An 18,306-nucleotide genomic window follows, 5' to 3' on the forward strand; every position below is an offset into this window, starting at 1 on the left:
ATACTATATGGAGGACTATGGAGTGCATTATATTATATGGAGGACTATGGTAGGTGCATTATACTATATGGAAGACTATGGTGAGTGCATTATATTATATAGAGAACTATGGAGGTGCATTATACTATATGATGAACTATGGGAAGTGCATTATACTATATGGAGAACTATGGGGAGTGAATTATACTATACGGAGGACTATGGGGTGCATTATACTTTATGAAGGACTATGGAAAGTGCATTATACTATATGGAGGACTATGGGGTGCATTATACTATAAGGAGGACAACGGGGTGCATTATACTGTATAAAGGATTATGGGGAGTGCATTATACTATATGGGAGACTATGGGGAGTGCATTATACTACATGGCTAACTCTATGGAGTTCATTATATTATATGGATGACTATGGAGTGCATTATACTATATAAAGGACTATAGGAAGTGCATTATACTATATGGAAGACTATGGGGGTGCATTATACTACATGTAAGACAATGGGGAGTGCTTTATACTATATGGTGAACTATGGCGAGTGCATTATGCTATATGGAGAACTATGGGGAGTGTATTTCACTATATGGAGGACTATGGGGAGTGCATTTTACTATATTGAGGACTATGGGGAGTGCATTTTACTGTATGGAGAACTATGGTGTGTGCATTATACTATATGGTGGACTACAGGGAGTGCATTATACTATATCGAGAACTATCTATATTTATACTATATGGATGATTATGGGGAGTGCATTAAACTACGTGGCAGACTATGGGGAGTGAATTATACTATATGGAGGACTATGTACTACATTATACTATATGGAGGACTATGGGGAGTGAATTATACTATATGGAGGACTATGTACTGCATTATACTATATGGAAAACTATGGGAAGTGCATTTTACTATATTGAGGACTATGGGGAGTGCATTTTACTGTATGGAGAACTATGGTGTGTGCATTATACTATATGGTGGACTACTGGGAGTGCATTCTACTATATCGAGAACTATCTATATTTATACCATATGGATGACTATGGGGAGTGCATTAAACTATGTGGCAGACTATGGGGAGTGAATTATACTATATGGAGGACTATGTACTGCATTATACTACATGGAGGACTATGGGGAGTGTGTTATACTAAATAGAGGACTTTTGTGTTTGTGCTGCACTTTTGTTGGCATCATACTTTATTGGTGCAATGAAAGTGGAATCTAGGGCGTCAGTAGGAGGAAAATGACTTTGTAAGGGCTGCAAAGTTGTGACATATGCTCTTTTGTGGCCCCGCCAAATATAATTTTTTTTTCTTGTTTGGAGGTTGGGGGATCAATTAGAACTTCTGCTATGGGGACCCATGATTTCTATGTATGACCCTAATTTTAACCATCAGTTTTCACTTTTTATTTTATTTTAAACGAGAATAGTAAATATGATAAACTTCTAATACTAGACATCAGTGAATATTTGACCTCGGATTGTTACTAATTTTCAAAATTAAAGGGCTCTATAGAATACTTGGGAGATGTACACTCCAGACATTTCTGCTGTGGTCCTTCCATAACATCCATAAATACTGCTGCAGATTTTTTTGCTAAGAGAACCTCCCTCCCTATATGGACACGATATGCCCAACAAAGACATATAGAAAGAAATAAGTGATAAAAATACCCTTGAACATTCATTAATCCTACCTAATTTTCGTTAATCGACTCACCTGAATTCTTAGTGGTTTAAAATGAACTATAATTGACAGACATCCAGTAATTAAGAACTGTAAAACATAATTTAGAGCATTTCATTTGTTAATGGGGTGATCCAATACTGAGAGTAAGTGATCAATGTCAGATTGGTTTTGGTTTCATACATAACATACATAATCAAGAGATTAGCTTCTATCACAGATGGATATAAACTGTGTACGGAATGTAACCACACATCTCGGTTGCACTGTTCATTGGTCGATGCCAAGAACTGCAGCTTAGCTGCCCTATGCAAGTAAGTAAGAGCTGATCTGCAGACTTTGAAATATTTTTGCTATCACTGCCACAATAAATGGCGAATAGAAGATACTGTGATTGAATTTTAGAAAGGGCTGGATGCTTATATAAAAAACAAATTAATCTGGGGAGTATATTTAATTTATTTTTTAATTATATACAGTTGCGATCAAAATTATTGTTCCCTATTTCCAATTATGTTTATTAGTAATAATTACAAACTTTCTCTTGTTTTTTTAGTAGAGTTTTTAGGATTTTATACCCCAAACTAATGACATGTACTGTATATTCTGTATATTTGTTAAATTTATGGACAATTGGACCACAGGACTACATGTGGTCAGGACAATATTGAAAATAGTTAGTAAGGTGCCTTGAAAATAAACCGCAGCGTGGCTGAAGACCAGGCCCACTGAAAGAGTGCACTGAAGCCCCGCCCAGGGACGATACACAAAGTGAGTTGATGCGGTTCCCACCAGCCAAATTTCAACTATCCGGAAAAAGATAATCCCCGGATTGTGGTGTAAAGACTTAGCGCCGCTGTGACTGCTGTACGTTTTTGCTTGGGTTTTTGTAGTTTTTGCCTTTTGAGATTTTGTAAACTGTTTGTAATGTGAATTGTTATTGTTGATTCAAAAAGGTATCCTCAGTGCGGGAGTACTGAAGTTAACTAGGGGGGAATGTGGCACCCCAGGAGTCCGGTTGCCACAGTGGCATTGCCTCCCTCACAAGGGGTGATGCCATGCCTGGAAGCAAGAAGGGGTCCCCTAATCAGGTTTTGCTAGCTTGCAACACTTTCTTGGCTCCAGACCAGCAAGGGGAGCTCCTTCCCTTAGCAACTGGGATATGGTGGCGGGGTTAGTTAGTGTGAGGAGAACAGAGAGAAGTTGAAGTCAAGATGTCAACGAGGAAAGACCTAGGGAGTGGAGCTGCACGGCAGTTCACCCCAGAGGAGAGAAGCACAGAAGAACCGGACACCGGAGTCCGAGGTTGTGGGGCACTGTAGGCCCAGCAGCAGAAACCTTAGGGCAGGAGACTGCAGGTCTCCTGGCCCCATCAGATGCCCGGAGGCTCAGCACCACGATAGGGTCCAGCACTGCCATTTGGGAGCGACACTCCAGGAAGGCCCGATCTGCCTGCTATATGGGTGAGCACAAGGACGTTTTACTCAGGGACGAGGGCCACAGCATAGCTACAAGCAGCAGGGCCAAAGAGATTAACGCAAAGGGAAGGCCTACAACTTCACCAGGCGAGGCGGATTCTCAACTTGCTTCCAGGCCGCCCGGATCTCTACTAGAAGCTAGTGCCCATGCTCCGGTTTGCCTAACCACCGTAAGTAAAGATAAGAGGAAACCGCCATTAAGTTGTGGGCTGATTATTAACTGCACCATCCTCTGCACTACACCGCACAGCAACATCTATAAAATCACCACTTCCTGCCCTGGGGCTAAGCTCTGCCTATGGAGAGCTGAACCAACTCTGCTGCGTCATCATCGGCTCCAGAGGTTCTGCAACGCAGCGGTGGCTCCATATAGCCGCATACCACAGGTGGCGTCACGAACATTATATAAAAACTGTAATCCCCTTTCTCAAATTCCCCTTTTATTGACCACCCTGGGTCACGGACCGGGTCACCGCCACTGTGACATCTCCCCTAGCAACGAACGGCCCGGCTACCGAGTACCCCACGGCCCAGGGGGCGCATCAGATCTACTCCCATGGGCATGGAGAGGGGTGAATATTCATTTTCTTTATCAGCGGGCATACATGGTAGCTGCAGCAGTGGCTTGTGCTTGCGCTCGCTCCTCCGCCGCAACACCCCCCACCCCACCGGTATATACTCTATATAGAAGTATATACCCGAGTATGAGCCAAGGGGCTTTTTCGCATAAAAAATGCCAGATTCTTTCCCCTCCCCTGTACGTCTCAGTGCCTGTCTGTGTAGCCTTGTGGAGCAGGAAACTTGTGCGCAGGTGCCGGGAAGGCAGAGTGACTCATCGATGCCTGCGCACAAGTTTCCTGCTTCACGAGGCTACACAGACCGCAGGGATTACTGCACCTTGCGTACAAGGTAAATTGCGCAGGTGCGGGATCCGGCCACGGGAACTGCACGTCACAGGGCACTGTGACTTGCAAGGGAGGGGGGAATATGGAAATGAAGTTAGTAGGCGGAGATTTCTATGCATCCCCCGGATGGGAAGCATGTCAAAACTAATTTAATAAAAAGCAATTTCAAAGAAAGCAAAACTCTAATATGGTACACACAGGTAAGGATAGATTTAAATTTCTATCACCTTTATGCCCATATTAGAGGTCTGAAAAGTCCCAGGGGGTGACAGAATCCCTTTAAGCTTCAGCTTCCTCAGAGAAGGCATGATGTCTTCTCCTAGGATTTGCTGATAGTTGATTGAATCCATCTTGCTGCTGGCAGCCAGTACCAAGCAGTCGTAGAGAATCAAGGAGCCATTGGCATATTCCACTTATATTAGTCGTGTTGAGTAGTGTTGAGCCACCCCCGTAGTGTTCGAGTTCGGTTCGGTTCGTCGAACACCCGTGTGTTCGCCGAACTGTTCGTCGAACTGTTCGTCGAACACCTTCGAACACCGTTAAAACCAATGGCAGGCAAACAAAAACACATAGAAACACATAGAAAACACCTTCAAAGGTGTCCAAAAGCTGACAAACTGCTCAGAAGACACAACTAACACATGGAAAAGTGACAAGTACATATAGTCATGCGAAAAGAAAAGAGGTGGAGGAGTAAAAGGAGGGGGAGACACAGATATAGGCATGTCATGCCCTTCTAAAATCCAAAAAGTGAGAAGCCGAGACGGCCAGTCCGCTCCTGCCCGTGCCACCTCCGTGTCGCCGGGTTTGTGCCAGAGCCGCGGTGAACCCTGACGGCCAGCCCCCCTCTCCCAATACTGGTGCCTGTCCGCTGGTGGGTCGAGCGAGCCCCCCTGTGGTGGAGGCAGCTCTAAGCTTTTTAATTTAAATTGTCCCTCTAATTTGAATGAATACACTTTAAATCCATTTACAAGGATCTATTGGAGGGCAAGTCTCATGCCAGCAGCCGCGTAATTCCAGCTCCAGTAGCGTCCACTAAAGCTGCTGCAGTTAAAAAGCTTTTATAAGGATCGAGCTCGGCTGTCCACCGCAAGGCATCCTAGTGCCAGTCCCAGCCCCTATGCCTTGGGGTGCCTCCTGATGCTCTTCACTAAGTATCCCGTGGTCCCGAAGCATTTCCTTTGAAAAAATTAAGTGTCCAAACTACAGGTGGTGTAGCTTGCTTAACAGCCGGGATAATCCGCTGACTAGCAGACACTGCTACTAGGCACAAAGTATTTCCTGGGCTAGATGCAGTTAAAAATTTGTAAGTAGATACTCTCGTTGGATGCTGAGAAAGCATTCAATAGAGTCTCCTGGCACGCCATATATGATTCTCTTAAAAAGCTTGGGGTAGGGGTCTAGGGGACCCTTTTATAGCCAAAATCACGGCCCTGTATCACAATACGTCACCTAGGCTGAAGATAAATGGAACTGTAGCACCGAGGGCTCGGTTGCTACAGACGTATTGCACCTCACCCAGAGGTGTGATATCTCACTCTCAGATAAGGATGGAGTGTGGATCAGGACCCGACACCTGCATGCATTACACCACATTGCCGTGGGGCAGGGCGACCAATATGCCCCTGAGATGGGCACGACAGTCCCTGTCCCTGGCTGGAGTGGGGGGAGGGAACACTGAGGAAGGGGAACCCTGCAGTGCAGGAGCAGGGAGGAAGCAGTTCCTGGGTGCATTGAGAAGGGAGTATAAAAGGTGGGCACCATCTTAGTTCAGTGCAGAGAAGTCTGAGCAGAAGTGGCAGGGAGAAGGGGCTCTGCATGAGCTCTGCTCCGGAGGCGGGCCTAGTCACAGAGGCCCAGGCCTGCAAGAGGGAGAAGGAAGGAAGAGGAGCGGAGAAGGCTCCAGGAACGAGGAATGAAGGGATCCCAGGGGTGCGGACGGGCGAGTCGCCACCGCACGCCCGAATCCACCTGCGTGGAGGGGTCAGGCCAAAGGGGGAGACCGGTCCCCGAACTAGTGGAGGCAGGAAACGACCCTCAGCTAGAAACCGGAGGCTCTGACATTTTATGTGGCGCAGCCCCTTGCTACACCCGCTAGGAAGGCACCACATAGGGTCAGGGAAACTGGCGCCAAGTTTACCAAGAGGAGGCCCGAGGCAGCCGGACAGAAGTGTTGGTAAGAAAGGCCAGACAAAGGACACACAAAGGGGGTCCTGTGAAGCGCTCCAAACTTATCTGGGAGTTGTCTGAGCCCCTCACCTGGTGAGCACAGTACGACGTGGGCAGCCGTTACCTGCAGACGTGGTCTGGATAATAAGAACTGTGAGTAAAGGCCCTGAACTGCATCACTGACTCCGTGTCGTTACTGCTGCTGCCCTGCACCATCACCCCCATCCTCCGCATACACTGCCCTGAGGCTATACTCCTCCCGTGGGGAGTTATGCTACGCTCTGCTGCACCCACAACACCAGCCTTAGCGGTCTGCCCTGTAGCGGCGGTTCACTCTGACCGCAATCCACGGGTGGCGTAGTCGGACATTTAAACATCAAAACCACATAAATAGTTCCGCCACTGGTTTGACCGCCCTGAGCCACGGAACCGGATCGCCGCCACGAAGACTACAACCACCAGCATCCACCAAAAAGGGTCCGGCTCCGGGTGTCCCAAGGCCCAGGGGGTGCGTCAGAACATTTTCATCACCTTTCACAATCACCAATGGGACAAGGCAGGGATGTCCTCTGTCCCCTCTCTTATACATCCTAGTGACGGAGCACCTGCTCTCATCAATTCGCCATAACCCCAATATTAGGTGGATTGAGGTGGGAGGCACCGAGTACAAGTGCTCTCTATTTGCTGATGATGTCCTAGTATATATCACTCAATCACATATATCCATCCCTGCTGTTATGGCTGAAATAGATCACTTTGTTACATGGTCAAATTTTAAAATCAATGCAGCGAAGTCTGAGGCCCTCGATGTCTCCCTCCCTAAATCCATATAGGATTCCATCCAGTCCAACTTTCCCTTTGCCTGGCCCTCACAGGGTATCAAATACTTAGGAATTCCTATTCATAGAGACCTCTCCCATCTATGTTATCTTAATTTTGGGCCCTTTATTGAACAATTCCATACAGACCACGGTTGGCAAGTTAGAACTGTAAGATTCACTACGTGAACCACTGGTGTTTTGTGGAAAAGCACATGTACACCGCGTTCCAAATTATTATGCAAAAAGTGTTTAGGAGTGATAAGGGAAGAATTTGTTTGTTTGTCAGTTAAACTCATTGATGGTGATGTGTGTCAGGGCTCTTTATATCACTGTAAGCAATTGCAGACACCTGTGCTAATTAGTTTGGCAGGTGTGTCCAATGAAAGGCAAGACTACTTAAGAAGGCTCTCTCACATTATTAAGCAGCCTACATTTTCTGCCAAAATGGGAAAGAAAAAGGATGTGTCGGCTGCTGAGAAGCAACAAATTGTGGAGTGTTTAGGTCAAGGCATGACTACAATCAACATTGTGCGATGATCAGGATGAAGTGTCTTGGCAATCAAGAAGTATGTAGCTGATTCACAGTACACACGTGTGCGTGCTGATAAGGGCAAATTGAGGACTCTTTCCTACAGGCAATTACGTCAGGTTGAAAGAGCAGCGGCAAAAAAGCCTTGTCATAGCAGCAGACAAGTTTTTGAAGCTGCTTGTGCCTCCAACGTCCCCCGAACAACAAGATGCAGGGTCCTTCAGAGGTTTGCAGCTGTGCATACGCCATCCTGTCGACCTCCTCTATCCACTTCACACAAGCAGAAACGGCTCCAGTGGGCCAAACATTACATGAAGACTGATTTCAAAACTGTTTTGTTCACGGATGAGTGCCGTGCAGCGCTCGATGGTCCAGATGAATGGAGTGGAGGATGGCTGGTTGATGGACACCCCACGCAAACACAGCTACAGCGCCAACAAGGAGGAGGTGGAGTAATGTTTTGGGCTGGAATCATGGGGAGAGAGATTGTCGGCCCCTTTAGGATCCCTGAAGGCGCTAAAGATGAACTCCATAATGTATGTGGATTTTCTCAAACAGCACTTCCTGCCATGGTTCAAGAAGAAGAACCGTGTATTTCACAGCAAGATCATTTTTCTGCATGATAATGCACCATCTCATGCTGCACATAAAACATCTGCATCTCTGGCTGATATGGGCATAAAAGGGGACAAACTTATGGTGTGACCCCCATGCTCCCCTGACCTCTACCCCATTCAGAACCTTTGGAGCATCATTAAAAGGAGTGTCTATGATGGCGGGAGGCAGTTCACATCTAAGCAACAGCTCTGGGAGGGTATTCTGTCCTCATGCAAAACAATTGAAGCAGAAACCATCCAAAACCTGACAAATTCAATGGACGAGAGAGTTCAGAAGCTCCTTTCGAACAAGGGGTCCTATGTGAAAATGTAACATCACCTAGAATAAAGTTTTGAGTTGAAAACTGTTTGATTTCAGTTTCTAACAACCTGCTAATGCTTATAATTTCAAAAATGACCATTTTTTTGGTCTTTATTAAAATGAAAAGGTTGATCGAAAAGTTTGGGGGATCTAAGAGTGTGGCAACCCAGTAGTCATGATTACTTCAAATTCTGACAATATGAGGGTCATGCTGCAGGTAGTGCAGCAAGAAGGCACTTATGTGTCTTGCGCATCTCGGAGCCCCAAAATTATTTTCCGGGCTAGATGCAGCTAAAAATTATTTTTAATTTTAAATCTGGTGAAGCTTATTATAGATGGCCTAATAGGATCAGTGCTGCACACTGCTACAAAGCCCAAATTATTTTCCAGTCAAGATACAGATAAACATGATTAGTAATTTGAAAGCGTAAAACGGTTGGTAGGGTGATTTTAACCAATCATCAAGCTTTTACTCTCCCCAGGATGACACAGGGGTAGAAAAGTCGTTTCGGATCCATGATTTGTTCATCTTTATGAACGTGAGTCTGTCTACATTATCAGTGGAGAGCCGCGTGCGCTTATCTGTCAGCACACCACCAGCAGCGCTGAACACACGTTCAGACAGAACGCTGGCTGCGGGGCATGACAAGATCTCCAAGGCGTAAGTGGCTAGCTCCGGCCATTTATCCAGATTGGAAGCCCAAAAAGAGCAAGGGTCCAGTGACACAGTCGTGGCTTCAATGTTTACTTGGAGATACTCCTGTACCATCGTCTCTAGGCGTTGACTATGTGTCAGACTTCTTGTCTCCTGTGGCCTTGCAAAGGATGGGCTAAAAAAGTGGTGAAATGATTCCGCAAAATTGATGTTACCAGCAGATACTGTGGTTCTGTTACGGTTTGAGTGCTGAACACTTGACGGTCCCACGGTTGGCAAGTTGGAACTGTGAGATTCACTACGTGCACCACTGGTATTTTGTGGAAAAGCACATGTAAGATTCTGCAACAGTCTCTACTGATACTCCTGCATGCGTGCATCCCTTTCTATGGCAGGAATAATTTCTGCAAATTTACTTTTGTACCGGGGATCTAACAGTGTGGCAACCCAGTAGTCAGGATTATTTCTAATTCTCACAATTCGAGGGTCATGTTGCAGGTAGTGCAGCAAGAAGGCACTCATGTGTGTTGCGCATCCAGGAGCACCAAGTCCCTGTTGTGTTGGTGGCGAGGTAACAATCATGCTTCCTTCCTCTGTCCTCTCCCCCCAACCTCGCACAACAGAAATGTGATCAAGGTCTCCCTCATCTGATGAGTCTTCCATCAGTTCGTCCTCCACTTCTTCCTGGGCTCCTGCACCTTCCTCACTAGTTTGGCTGCTACCATGCGCCCTGGTAAAATCATCTCCCCCACCCTCACATGCCTGCCGCCCTGGTGCTGCCGACCGTCTGGACCTTGCAGATGTTAGCCCTTCCGCATACAACTCCTCCTCCTCTACTTCCTCCACCTCCTCTTGTGCCACCACCTGACTCCGAATTCTGTTTAACATGTGCTCCAGCATGTAAATCACCGGAATAGTCATGCTGATAATGGCATCGTCAGCACTAAACATCTTCGTCGCCATTTCAAAACTGTGCAGAAGGGTGCATAGGTCCCTGATCTGAGACCACTCCTCCAGCGTGATTTGCCCCACCTCTGAATCTCGTTGGCCCAGGCTATACGTCAGAACGTATTGCACCAGGGCTTGTCGGTGCTGCCACAGTCGCTGCAACATGTGCAGAGTTGAATTCCACCGGGTAGGCACATCGCATTTTAGCCGGTGAAGTGGCAGGCCCAACGACTTCTGTAGAGATGTAAGTCGCTGAGCTGCGGGATGCGAACGGCGGAAGTGAGCACACAGCGACCGTGCCCTCTGCAGAAGGCCATCTAGTCTGGGATAGTGGGCTAAAAATTGCTGGACAACCAGGTTCAACACGTGAGCCATACAAGGCACGTGTGTGAGATTGCCCCGGCGAAGGGCCGCACCCAGGTTTGCAGCATTGTCGCACACGGCCTTCCCTGGTTTCAGGTCCAGTGGAGACAACCATTCATGAAATTGGTTCTCCAGAGCTGACCATAACTCCTCAGCTGTGTGACTCACATTTCCCAGACATTTCAATGTAAAAACCGCCTGATGACGTTGAGCCCTACTGCCAGCATAGTAAGGAGGTGTGCAGGATCCCTTCTGCGCAGTTAGAAAGCTTGTGGCATGACCAGACAGGCTTTGGGTGCAGGTGGAAGACCGAGAGGAGGTTGAGGAGGCAGAAGCAGTGGAGGAAAAATGACATAAAGAGGATTGACGCACAACTCGTGGGGACGGCAAGACTTGGACAGCAGCCCCTTGTCCTGCTGTCACCATAGTTACCCAGTGCCCAGTCAGCGACATGTAACGCCCCTGTCCATGCCTACTCGTCCAAGTGTCTGTGGTGAAATGCACCCTGTCACACACAGAGTTTCTCAAAGAAGCGGTGATGTTGTGTGCGACATGCTGGTGGAGCGCAGGCACACCTTTCTTTGAGAAGTAGTGCCGACTGGGCATCTGGTACTGGGGCACTGCGACGGACATAAGGTCTCGAAAATCCTCTGTGTCCACCAGGCGGAAAGGCAGCATTTCTGTAGCCAAGAGCTTGCAGATGGTGAAATTCAACCTCTTAGCTTTCTCATGGCTAGGAGGAAATGGTCTTTTACTTGTCCACATCTGAGGGACCGAGGGCTGGCTATTGTGCTTAGACGGGGTTGATAAGGGTGTCCCCGGCAAACTGCCGGTCTGTGAGGAAGATGCAGGCGGACATGTTAGGTTGCCTTGATCCAAAGGTGGTGCTATCGATGTCGGACAGCGCTCAAGACCAGCTGGTGTTACCACCTCCAAAGAAAATGATGACCTGCCAATCACGCTGGCTGTTGCGGGTAAAGAGGTGGCAGGTCTGCGCCCCAAAACAGGTGTGACTGCTGTCCCCCCAGTCACAGAGGATGAAGAGGCCGCGGATGCACAAGATATGGCAGACGGTGGTTGGCCCGGCCGGCTAGACCGCATTGTAGCACACTGAGCTTCCCACTGCAACTTATGCTTCATGTCCATGTGCCGGTTCATGCATGAAGTACTCAAACTATGTATTTTTTGGCCTCTACTTAGCTTTTGCTGACAAATGTTACAGATAACACGAGTTGGGTCATCTTTATCGATCTGAAAAAATGCCCAGGCTATGCAAGGCTTAGCACCCATGCGACCTGAAGAGCCACCACGACTTGTGGTGAGAGGCAGAGTTGTGTTTGAGGATGCAGTTGTTGACGTGCTTCCAGTACTACGTCTCTGTCCAGGAAGGCGCAACCTGACCTCGTCGTCACTAGCATCTTCCTCCACCTCCTCTGCTGACCTCATCTCTTGGCTGACTGTGGGTTGACAGTAAGTGGGATCTCCGACCTCATCATCATCACCCTGTGCGTTATCACACCCGTCGTCCTCAGAGCCAACCTGTTCCTGCCCTGACAAAAAACTAAAGTTGTCGCTCCAATCAGGTATTTCAGTCTTATCATCGTCTTCCTCATTGTCTCCACCAACAGGAGTTACAGTTTGTGAATGAGGGTCTACATTATGGTCAGAACCTTCTGCGTCTGGTCCTGGATCCGACTCATAAAGATTCTGGGCATCAGTGCAGATCATTTCCTCGTCTGGATTCACAGAAGCGCTGGAGTCGACCTCTGATTCCCAGGCTATAGTATGAGTAAACAGCTCTGCAGACTCAACCATCTGTTCTACCTCATACTCAGACGGGCAGCTGGAGATTTGGGAGCTGTGAGGAAGCAAGTGCGATTTGGGTGACACCTTTGAGGACTGGAGTATTTGTGATGTTGAAGTTGATGTGGAGGAGAGCCCACTTAAAGGAGCACTTGATATCCGTTGAAGCACCTGCTGTTTTTGTGCCTCATCTGGAATTTGTAGCGATTGGCGTGGCCGTAAGAAAGGGATCTTATCACATTGTCCGCTAAAAGAAGTAGACATTTTAGTTTGGCTGGAAGATGGTCTTTCTTCTGCACCTACCCCACGGACACAACCTTTTTTCCCCTTCCCAACACGCCTATTCCCCTTTCCACCAGCAGCAGGCCTTTTTCCACTCATTTTGGTGGTTAACTAATTCACAACTCTGGAGTTGTTTGCACAAAAAAACAATGGATGGTAACCGAGCAGAGCTGAGTGGCCAAACTGTGGTATTAGGCCAAAACTATTGGCTGGGTTAGATGCAGAAAAAAATTATTTTTAATTTGCAACCTGATGGAGGTCAGTATAGATGGACTAATAGACCAAGTCCCACACACCGCTAGAAGCCCAAATATTTTTTCAGAGCTAGATGCAGAAATTTTTTTTATTCAATTTGCAACCTGATGGAGGTCAGTATAGATGGACTAATAGACCAAGTCCCACACACTGCTAGAAGCCCAAATATTTTTTCAGAGCTAGATGCAGAAAAAAATTATTTTTAATTTGCAACCTGATGGAGGTCAGTATAGATGGACTAATAGACCAAGTCCCACACACCGCTAGAAGCCCAAATATTTTTTCAGAGCTAGATGCAGAAAAAAATTATTTTTAATTTGCAACCTGATGGAGGTCAGTATAGATGGACTAATAGACCAAGTCCCACACACCGCTAGAAGCCCAAATATTTTTTCAGAGCTAGATGCAGAAAAAAATTATATTCAATTTGCAACCTGCTGGAGGTCAGTATAGAAGGACTAATAGAACAAGTCCCACACACTGCTAGAAGCCCAAATATTTTTTCAGAGCTAAATGAAGAAAAAAATTATTTTTAATTTGCAACCTGATGGAGGTCAGTATAGATGGACTAATAGACCAAGTCCCACACACTGCTAGAAGCCCAAATATTTTTTCAGAGCTAGATGCAGAAAAAAATTATTTTTAATTTGCAACCTGATGGAGGTCAGTATAGATGGACTAATAGACCAAGTCCCGCACACTGCTAGAAGCCCAAATATTTTTTCAGAGCTAGATGCAGAAAAACTTATTTTTAATTTGCAACCTGATGGAGGTCAGTATAGATGGACTAATAGAACAAGTCCCACACGCTGCTAGAAGCCCAAATATTTTTTCAGAGATAAATGAAGAAAAAAATTATTTTTAATTTGCAACCTGATGGAGGTCAGTATAGATGGACTAATAGACCAAGTCCCACACACTGCTAGAAGCCCAAATATTTTTTCAGAGCTAGATGCAGAAAAAAATTATTTTTAATTTGCAACCTGATGGAGGTCAGTATAGATGGACTAATAGACCAAGTCCCACACACCGCTAGAAGCCCAAATATTTTTTCAGAGCTAGATGCAGAAAAAAATTATATTCAATTTGCAACCTGCTGGAGGTCAGTATAGAAGGACTAATAGAACAAGTCCCACACACTGCTAGAAGCCCAAATATTTTTTCAGAGCTAAATGAAGAAAAAAATTATTTTTAATTTGCAACCTGATGGAGGTCAGTATAGATGGACTAATAGACCAAGTCCCACACACTGCTAGAAGCCCAAATATTTTTTCAGAGCTAGATGCAGAAAAAAATTATATTCAGTTTGCAACCTGATGGAGGTCAGTATAGATGGACTAATAGAATGATGCTATGCCCAAAAGATTTTACTTCACTAGGTGCAGTAAAAAAATTGGTATTCTATACACAGGTGGTATATCTTGCAACACAGATAGGCTACTCCACTGACTAACACACTCTGCAATAGGCCAAAAAGGATTAGCTTTGCTAGATTCAGCCAAATGCTGTGAAAAAAACTTGCACAGCACTGGCACAGACCTGCCTGGCAAAAACTGATAGGAACTGATGTAACCTAGTCCTGAAAAGGACTCCAATTACAATTAGTCTTTACTCCCACAATCTATCTATTTAAGAGCACAGACCTGCCTGATAAAAGTCGTAGGAAATGCTGTAACCTAGTCCTTAAAAGGACTGCAATCACAACTATTCCCTACTCCCAAGCTATCTGTATATTTGTGCGAAAATTGGCTTGAAATTAACAAGGTATAGCGCACACAGCAACAGCGGTGCCGTCTAACACGCAGCTGCAGCAGTGAGAAAATGGTGGCGACGGGGAAAATGGCTTGGTCTTATAGGGCAAGGACATGTGACATACACTGCCAATCACACATGCCCTTGCTTGTGTGAAAAAAAGCACTTCGCTCCGTGTGTGCGCTGCTGATAGGCTGACAGATTGCACCTCCCCACTGCAAATGCGGGAAAGAGAAAAAAAAATGGAGATCTTCATTGTTCCTGCAGAGATCCATCCCCTGCCCCTCCCCCCGCCCCGCTGTACACTCAAACTGCGTATTAACATTAATTTTCATCATTACTGAGAAAAAATCCAGTTATGATTTTGGTGCACGAACAGTTATCGAACATAACCTCGAACAGCCGAATTTTTCTCAAATTGTTCGTGTTCGCCGACCGGCTCGAACACCGCCCAAAACAGCTCGAATTTGAGATTGGCGAACAGTTCGAGTAGAACAACGCTCATCTCTAGTGTTGAGCTACTTGAATTTTTTTGTTTGATTGGTTTATTGTAAACAGCTTTATAAATTTGTACATTTTGCTAGCAAACATAATTTACATTGGGGATTCAAACATTTTGATTGATTGGAGTTTGAAGTTGATGCATCTATGTCTTTTTTCAAACTATGTAACTATAATATTCATTTTAATTACAGTACAGTAAACTTTTAAACTTTATATGTTTTATGTATACCAAGAGAAGGCTTTAAGGTTAACTTACACACACTGGCGCCCAGAAAGGAATTCCATATGTCAATGATTGGGAATATATGGCAACATTACTGGATGCTAATACTGTGCCTGTGAAAACCTGAACAAAAGACGCCACTAACATCAATACCTAGAAGAACACAAAAATACAGTTTGAGATTATTTAATGAATTTACAATATATTTTTAACCAACCCCAATTCCTAAAAAGTCAGTACAATGTGTAAAATGTAAAGAAAAGAAAAATGCAATGATTTGAAAATCTTATCGTTATATATCTTATTCACAGCTGAATACAGAACACATTTAGAGATTGATGGCAGCCACACAACTCAAAAAAGTTAGGACAGGGTCATGTCTACTTTTCTGTAGCATCCCCTCTTCTTTTTACAACTGTCTTTAAATATCTGGGAAGGGTGAAAGTTTGGGAGAGGAATGTTGTCTCATTCTTGTCTGATACAGGATTGTAGCTGCTCAACTGTCCAGGGTCTTTGACAGATTTTTCATTTTATAATGCGCCAAAAATTTTCTGTTATCGAAAGGTCTGGAGTGTAGGTATCCAGTTCATTACCCAAACTCTTCTGCAAAGCTACAGTGCTGGCCAAAAGTATTGGCACCCCTGCAATTCTGTCAGATAATACTCAATTTCTTCCTGAAAATGATTGCAATCACAAATTCTTTGGTATTATTCTCTTCATTTTATTTGCTTGCAAGGAAAAAACACAAAAGAGAATGAAGCAAAAATCTAATCATTGATCATTTCACACAAAACTCCAAAAAAGGGCTGGACAAAAGTATTGGCACCCTCAGCCTAACACTTGGTTGCACAACCTTTAGCCAAAATAACTGCGAACAACTGCTTCCGGTAACCATCAATGAGTTTCTTACAATGCTCTGCTGGAATTGTAGACCATTCTTCTTTGGCAAACTGCTCCGGGTCCTTGATATTTGAAGGGTGCCTTCTCCAAACTGCCATTTTGAGATCTCTCCACAGGTGTTCTATGGGATTCAGGTCTGGACTCATTGCTGGCCACCTTAGAAGTCTCCAGTGCTTTCTCTAAAACCATTTTATAGTGCTTTTGGAAGTGTGTTTTGGGTCATTGTCCTACTGGAAGACCCATGACCTCTGAGGGAGACCCAGCTTTCTCACACTGGGCCCTACATTATGCTGCAAAATTTGTTGGTAGTCTTCAGACTTCATAATGCCATGCACACAGTCAAGCAGTCCAGTCCCAGAGGCAGCAAAGCAACCCCAAAACATCAGGGAACCTGCGCCATGTTTGACTGTAGGGACCGTGTTCTTTTCTTTGAATGCCTCTTTTTTTTTCCTGTACACTCTATGTTGATGCTTTTTCCCAAAAAGCTCTACTTTTGTCTCATCTGACCAGAGAACATTCTTCCAAAATGTTTTAGGCTTTCTTAGGTAAGTTTTGGCAAACTCCAGCCTGGCTTTTTTATGTCTCGGGGTAAGAAGTGGGGTCTTCCTGGGTATCCTACCATACAGTCCCTTTTCATTCAGACGCCGATGGATAGTACGGGTTGACACTGTTGTACCCTCGGACTGCAGGGCAGCTTGAACTTGTTTGGATGTTAGTCAAGGTTCCTTATCCACCATCCGCACAATCTTGCGTTGAAATCTCTAGTCAATTTTTTTTTTCCGTCCACATCTAGGGAGGTTAGCCACAGTGCCGTGAGCTTTAAACTTCTTGATGACACTGCGCACGAAACACACAGGAACATTCAGGTCTTTGGAGGTGGACTTGTAGCCTTGAGATTGCTCATGCTTCCTCACAATTTGGTTTCTCAAGTCCTCACACAGTTCTTTGGTCTTCTTTCTTTTCTCCATGCTCAATGTGGTACACACAAGGACACAGGACAGAGGTTGAGTCAACTTTAATCCATGTTAACTGGCTGCAAGTGTGATTTAGTTATTGCCAACACCTGTTAGGTGCCACAGGTAAGTTACAGGTGCTGTTAATTACACGAATTAGAGAAGCATCACATGATTTTTCAAACAGTGCCAATACTTTTGTCCACCCCCTTTTTTAGGTTTGGTGTGGAATTATATCCAATTTGGCTTTAGAACAATTCTTTTTGTGTTTTTTTCATTGAAGACAAATTAAATGAAGAGAATAATACCAAAGAATTTGTGATTGCAATCATTTTCAGGAAGAAACTGAGTATTATCTGACAGAATTGCAGGGGTGCCAATACTTTTGGCCAGCACTGTATGTTATTATAATGGATGTAGTACGTGATTTAGCATTGTCTTTCTAGAATTTGAAAGGCCTCACCTGAAATAAACGTCTGGATGGAAGTATATGTTGTTCTAAAAGTGCTTTATTGCTTATAAATGATCGTGCCTTTCAAGGTGTGTAAGTTTCTAATGCCATAAGCACTAATGCAGCCCCACACCATCAGAGATGCAGGCTTTTGAACTGTGTGCTAATAACAAGCGGGATGGTCCCTCTCCACTTGAGTCCATGGTTTCCATAAGCAATTTCAAATTTTGATTCATCTGATCACAAAACAGTTTTCCATTTTGGCTCATTCCATTTTAAATTATCTTTGTGCTAGATAAGATAGCTCCATTTCTGGATTGTGCTGATTTGTAGCTTCTTTGCATGATAGAGGTTTAACTTGCATTTGCAGATTCCCCGGAAAACTGTGTTCACAGACATAAATTTCTGGAAATATTCCTGAGCCCATGTAGTGTTTGGCATGAACAAATCAAGTCTGTTGTTTAATGCAGTGCCACCTGAGGGCCCATATATCGTGATCATCTAACATTGAGTGTCGGCCTTGTCCCTTGTAAACATGGATTACTCTAGAATCTCTGATTCTTTTGATGATATCATGTACTGTAGATGGTGAGATATTCAAGGTGTTTGTAATTTTACAAGGAACATTTTTTCTGAAATTGTTTAACAATTTTTAAAATCAGTTGTGCACAGATTAGTGAATATCTGACAATACTTCTGAG

At 44.8% G+C, this 18,306-nt stretch overlaps 1 protein-coding gene across 2 annotated transcripts in view; it reads right to left on the reverse strand.

Moving 5' to 3' along the window:
- Positions 1-18,306, reverse strand: part of LOC141273144 (high affinity immunoglobulin epsilon receptor subunit beta-like) — a 98,472-nt gene that overhangs the window by 16,265 nt on the left and 63,901 nt on the right. For both annotated transcript variants that reach the window (XM_073684583.1, XM_073684584.1), the window contains exons 3-4: positions 15,335-15,454; positions 1,730-1,786 (exon numbers count right to left, since the gene is read on the reverse strand). In XM_073684583.1, the coding sequence (XP_073540684.1) occupies positions 1,730-1,786; positions 15,335-15,454 (177 nt within the window). The remainder of the gene's footprint in view (positions 1-1,729; positions 1,787-15,334; positions 15,455-18,306) is intronic.

Source organism: Phyllobates terribilis, unplaced genomic scaffold, assembly GCF_046119375.1.
Source record: "Phyllobates terribilis strain yellow unplaced genomic scaffold, ASM4611937v1 Scaffold_5__5_contigs__length_657084704, whole genome shotgun sequence".
Classification (NCBI taxonomy): domain Eukaryota; kingdom Metazoa; phylum Chordata; class Amphibia; order Anura; family Dendrobatidae; genus Phyllobates; species Phyllobates terribilis.